Raw genomic sequence first — 6204 nt, forward strand, 5'->3', positions numbered from 1 at the left:
ACATACTTGAATTCCCTATATTTCAACGAACGCACGCGGGCGTAGTGGTTAGTGCACATGGGCAAGGTCGCAGGTTCAAGACATGGGTGCGAACTGCCCCGAATTTACAAGCCTACCCGAATTTACTTTTCTCTTCGAATTTGCCAAATGTCTCGAATTTACAAATGTGCATCTGACGGTCCGAATCATCTCAACCGTAGATCCCATTTGAAGCTGCCCGTGCGAGATAGTGTGAAGGGTGGGCAACCCTCATTACTAATTGACACCTCCTTTTGGGAGGTGGGATCAATGGTTCACGATCACCGGTTGATTGTGACCGTTGGATTACCTAGGGAATGCAAAAGATTTCCACTTTTCTGGATCCGGGGCTTGAACCCGCTATCCTCTCCCGCACGAAATTGACTCTAACCACTAGGCTATCGTGCATACGTTGAAAGGTGTGTGTGGTAAGCGACATCGCGGACAAGTTTACACCTACTTCACGCCAAATTTGGTGTGGTGTGCATACCTCTCCCCAGTTCACACCAAGCTCACACTTTGTTCACCTCGTGTTCACACCGAGTTCAATGTGGTGCACAGACCTCCCGAGTTCACTCTTAGTTCACACCTAATTCAAATGGCAATCGGACGGCCCGTATTGCACTCGCCTCACGACGCTTAATGTGGGCCATTGATTAGTGACTAGGGCGGGCTACCCCTTGTGCTCCTTAACAAGTGTGGGCTGTGGACCAGTGGTAGGATTGTCTATTAGATGAATACGGTCGTGAAAGGTAGTAGGCTGCTCTCTCAGACCTACTCGTTCCTGTGCTCACCCACCCAGCACATAATTACTTGCGCACTAACATGTCTCTATAAAACCCCCTCCACCATTTTTGCAAATCCTCTCATCAGCAACCGCAAGCACACCGCAACGCAGGCGCTCGCCATCGCAAGTTCGGGAAAGCTCAGCTTCTCCGTCCCGCCATCGCAGCGCAGGTTTCTTCGTTGTGCTACAGGTGCCCCTCGTCTCTGTACTCGTTCTTTATTCTCTACAATTCCTGGATCTGAGTCTTTGCACTGCGCTTTAGTCATGTATATACCTTCCTGTCAACTTCTAGATAAGGCCGGTTCGTATTGCCTATGTCGAGGGCCAAGAACCTTAGATCTGGTAAGCTCCTTATGGATTTACCACATGCTAAGCGAGAGTCCAGAATTGGTTTCTAGCTCCATTAAGTCCCGAATTGAAGCATGCGAACCATGCACAGCTTCTTGTTCGGTGTTCCATCATAACTGCATGTAGTGTATTGGCGTCATTGCTGCATTTAGATATTAAGCTAGCTGCACGAGACCTTGTAGTGCCTCATATCTGGAGCATTTGATGCCAATCAAGCACACTATTTCCTTCACACACTAGCACAGCAAATAAAAATCCCATTTTGACATTGAGTACTCGTTAGCAAATGCCCGAGGCAATGTAGGTAGGAGCTTTTGTTTAACTTCAATGCGGGATCTTCTTAAGCTGATAAACGTTTCTCTACTGCTGTATCAGCCTGATATTGGGGTGAGTTTTTGTTTGAATTTCATGTGGGGGATTGTTAAGCTTATAAACGTTTGTCTACTGCTGTATCAGCCTGATATTGGGGTGCATGCAACACGATTTTTGAGGTTTTTAAGATAGTTTAGTAGTAGATCTTATGATGGTGGAGTTTAAAATTGTTTTTCCTGGAAGATGTCTCCTTGAAATTTTCCTTTCTTTAGCAGGCCTATTCAATCCTGTGAATATGGCTTCTCATGTGGTGGGCTATCCTCGTATGGGACCAAAGAGGGAGCTTAAGTTTGCACTTGAGTCCTTTTGGGATGGAAAATCGTCAGCAGCTGATTTGGAGCAAGTTGCGAAAGATTTGAGGTGCTCCATCTGGAAGCAGATGGCCTCCGCAGGCATTACCTACATCCCTAGCAACACTTTCTCATATTACGACCAAGTTTTGGACACGACAGCCTTGGTAGGCGCTGTCCCTCCTCGATATGGCTGGATCGGTGGCGAGATTGGGTTTGATGTCTATTTCTCAATGGCTCGTGGTAACAGCAAGAACCCCGCCATGGAGATGACAAAGTGGTTTGATACCAACTAGTGAGTGGCAAATTGCTCCTACATTGTCTATATGTATTTTCAAGTCAATGCCTTGTAAATCATGGCTTTGAATCACCACCTTTTCAATGTCCTCTCCTGATTTTACCTGTGCATGGACTTCTTCAGCCATTACATTGTGCCTGAACTTGGCCCAGACACTAAGTTCAGTCTTTCATCTCACAAGGCTGTTCAAGAATACAAAGAAGCCAAAGAGGTTAGTTACATTGTTTTTTTTAACCATTCTTTTTTTGCATGATTATGGTTTTGATCATGTTTTGTCAACAGCTCGGCGTTGACACGGTCCCAGTTCTGGTTGGTCCAGTTTCATACCTTCTATTGGCAAAGCCAGGGAAGGGTGTAGAGACATCCTTCAGCTGTCTCTCCTTGCTTGATTCAATTCTTCCAGTATACAAGTATGTAAAGGCTTTTGGTCCACAATATCAATTATGTGGTTGTGCTCTAAGTCAAACTTCTAAGATGGCTTTACCTGGAAATTCTGCAGGGAAATTATCAGCGAGCTGAAAGCAGCGGGGGCTTCATGGGTTCAGCTTGACGAACCTACTCTTGTTCTTGATCTTGAATCTCACAAGCTGGAAGCCTTTAAGCATGCTTATGGGGTTCTTGGAGCTGAGCTCAGTGGCATTAAATTATTGTTGGCGACTTACTTCGCAGACATACCCGCTACCGCTTTCAAGTAAGATAGATGTTAGTTTTTTTTTACTAGGCCAAATTTTTTTTCCTACCCAGCTACTTCAATGTGCGTGGGTTGTTTTGGACAGGACTGTAGTAGGCCTTGAGCATGTGTCTGCCATCGGAGTTGACCTTGTTAGAGGCGAGAAAACTTTGAGTCTTATCAAGGAACATGGACTTCCTGATGGGAAGGTTTTATTTGCTGGTGTTGTTGATGGCCGTAATATCTGGGCTAATAATTTGGTTGCATCACTGAGTTTACTGAAGGAGTTGACTGCATCCTTGGGGAAAGGTTTGCGCTTGAGTGTTCCTGATTCTAAATCAGTTTTGCTCTAGCCACATTGCAACAGCTAAGTGTTTGATTTTTTGCCCCTGCAGACAGAGTTGTCGTTTCAACCTCCTCTTCTCTTCTTCACACTGCTGTGGATCTCAAGAATGAGAGCAAGCTAGATGCAGAACTGAAGTCTTGGCTCGCTTTTGCAGCTCAAAAAGTTCTGGAAGTCGTTGCCCTTGCTAATGCCCTTGCTGGCAAGAAGGATGAGGTGAGCTATGTACTTCTTTCGTAAGCCACAAACATGCTTGCTTGCACGCATGGAATCTCATGCAAGTTGTTATTTGTTTTCCAGGAGTTTTTCTCATCAAATGCGGCTGCCCAGGCTTCTAGAAAGTCATCCCCAAGAGTTAATGATGCTGCAGTGCAGAGATTAGTATGTGTATCTATGCAACTAACTGCGTTGCTTAGACTCTGTTTTGCTGCATGCTCTAAGATCTATTGTCCTTTCTGTTGCCAACTTGTTGTCATCTTATGGGCAGGCCAAGGACCTTCATGGAAGTGAGCACCGGAGGGCTACTCCTGTGGCTATCAGACTGGATGAACAGCAAAAGCACCTGCATTTGCCCATCCTACCCACCACTACAATCGGTTCTTTCCCTCAGACATTAGAGCTGCGCCGAGTTCGTCGGGAGTTCAAAGCCAAGAAGTAAGGGTTACCCCGTTTTGAGGAAGCTAGCTAGTTCAGGATACTATCTGCTTTTGGTAGCAGTAACATGTTTTTGTGTTTTCCAGGATCGCAGAGGAAGCCTACATCAAGGCTATTCAGGCTGAGATAGCAAAAGTGTGCAAGCTGCAGGAGGAGCTTGATATTGATGTCCTTGTACATGGAGAGCCTGAGGTGAAAACCTTGAAGTAAAACATTTTTTAAATTCTTGAAAATAGTTTTCTATGCATTTAGTATTTCTTACGAAGTATTTTTGAACAGAGGAATGACATGGTGGAGTACTTTGGAGAACAGTTAAAGGGGTTTGCTTTCACCGAAAATGGTTGGGTGCAGTCATATGGCTCTCGTTGTGTGAAGCCTCCTGTCATTTTTGGAGATGTGAGCCGTCCTTCAGCTATGACTGTTTTCTGGTCCAAGTATGCACAGAGCTTGACAGCTAGGCCTATGAAAGGAATGCTTACAGGGCCTGTGACAATTTTGAATTGGTCTTTTGTGAGGAATGATCAACCACGGTGAGCTTTCATCTTATCTTTAAAATCAAAGTAAGTGGAGTGTAGGAGCCATGTAGTTGCAACCAACACGTTTAACTTGTAAATGTGAGCAGGTCGGAGACCTGCTATCAGATTGCCCTAGCTATCAAGGATGAAGTGGAAGACCTCGAAGCTGCTGGAATAAATGTATGTACCCTATGCTTCTGTATAAGATTCATCCATTTTGAAGGCCTTTAAGGTCTGTGAAACGGTCTCAACTTGTGACAAAATAGGGGTTTTACCTTTTCAGGTGATTCAAATTGATGAGGCCGCTTTGAGGGAGGGTCTTCCTCTAAGGAAATTGGAACAAGCTCATTATTTGAATTGGGCAGTGCATTCATTTAGAATTACCAACTGTGGGGTGAAGGACACAACACAGGTAGAAACTGTCATGTATTTTCTTGTGATTGTTTTGTAGAATAAAGGTCTACCATTCTATATTGACTGAACATTTGTGACCGATATAGATTCATACACACATGTGCTACTCCCATTTCAATGATATCATCCATTCCATAATTGACATGGATGCCGATGTCATCACAATTGAGAACTCTCGCTCTGATGAGAAGCTTCTTAGAGTCTTTAGAGATGGTGTCAAGTATGGTGCTGGTATTGGTCCTGGAGTCTATGATATTCATTCCCCGAGGGTGCCTGATACTGAGGAGATTGCTGATCGCATTCGAAAGGTAAGAAGTATTGCAAATGTTTTGTCTGTTTTTTCCCTTTTCTAGAATTGGGCTTGCTAGAAATTTTCTTAACCTGTTCCACAACAGATGCTGGATGTCTTGGAGTCGAAGGTGTTGTGGGTCAACCCTGACTGTGGTTTGAAGACGAGAAAGTATGGAGAAGTCAAGCCTGCTCTTATTAACATGGTTGAGGCTGCCAAAAAGCTTCGTGCAGAGCTTGCCAGCACGAACTAAATTCTTTGTTCACAGTTATTGTGGGTGTAGGTTGGTCAAATCCAGTAGTTACCATGATTCTTTGGCCTTGCTGTTTTAGCTTTACTTAACTATATTCATATTCTTTTACCATTCTACTCATTGTGTACTTACCTAACTCAGTTGGCCAAGGGTGCAATGCGGGTTATTTAGCAAAGATGTTCAGCGGCGTGCGCCAGTTTTGAGAGAGAGAGAGAGAGAGAGAGAGAGAGAGAGAGAAATTGTGTTTGATATAATTACATCAAGAAAGAAGATAAGAAAAATGCACAGAAGCTTTTTATTGAAAACTTGTCTTTCAAGATCAGGGTCTCTGTCATCGAGCATTTAAAGTCCTTAAGTGCATCGGCCAAAGTTTTAAGAGGGGGCTTCTTTTCTAGAGTCTGATTATGCTGCTACGAAAATCTAGCATGGCTGAAGTTAATCTGAAACAGTGGCTTGTCATCATAAAATGTCCTGGTGAAAACTCCATAACATGATGGGATGTGCTTTGATTATAGAGGCGACTAAGCAGTGTGAAACCTTGATTGAAAAGGTGGGCTCTTCCTATTCCAAAGCTATTTTGCTTCACCAAGTTGAAACTCATTTATTACTTGTTTGAATTCCTAAGATGGTTGTACTTTTGCTCTGCTTGTTTTTTTTTTTTTTTGAGTGGAATTGTATTAAAGAAAGATAACTGCAAAGAGATACTATCAAACACCAGTTAAGGGGTGTCTCTCATTTTGAGTCTAGTGGCACTACAAAAAAAGGGGGGGCCTTGGTTCTCCATTGCGTCCAGTGGGTTTCTTTGAATTACATAGCTCGAGGAGAAAATATCAGGAACTTTGATTCTCTTCACAAAGCGAAATTACCAGCTTGGACAAATCAAGATCATGGGTGTTGAGAGAACTTGCAAATACATCTTGCAGTCTAGAGTTCCACAGATGCCATAGAATGGC

At 43.7% G+C, this 6204-nt stretch overlaps 1 protein-coding gene across 1 annotated transcript; it reads left to right on the forward strand.

Annotated features, from left to right (window-relative positions):
- Positions 1-829: 829 nt before the first annotated feature.
- On the forward strand, positions 830-5440 carry LOC147455055 (5-methyltetrahydropteroyltriglutamate--homocysteine methyltransferase 1-like). The gene is made up of 15 exons (XM_086513899.1): positions 830-995; positions 1741-2110; positions 2237-2324; positions 2396-2523; positions 2613-2804; positions 2890-3092; positions 3179-3342; positions 3427-3507; positions 3614-3780; positions 3867-3972; positions 4060-4310; positions 4403-4475; positions 4579-4707; positions 4796-5017; positions 5105-5440. The coding sequence occupies exons 2-15, from the start codon at positions 1761-1763 to the stop codon at positions 5249-5251; spliced, it is 2301 nt and encodes a 766-aa protein (XP_086370025.1). The 5' UTR covers positions 830-995; positions 1741-1760; the 3' UTR covers positions 5252-5440.
- Positions 5441-6204: the final 764 nt, after the last annotated feature.

Source organism: Adiantum capillus-veneris, chromosome 6 (assembly GCF_014529385.1).
Source record: "Adiantum capillus-veneris isolate H3 chromosome 6, ASM1452938v2, whole genome shotgun sequence".
NCBI classification, from domain to species: domain Eukaryota; kingdom Viridiplantae; phylum Streptophyta; class Polypodiopsida; order Polypodiales; family Pteridaceae; genus Adiantum; species Adiantum capillus-veneris.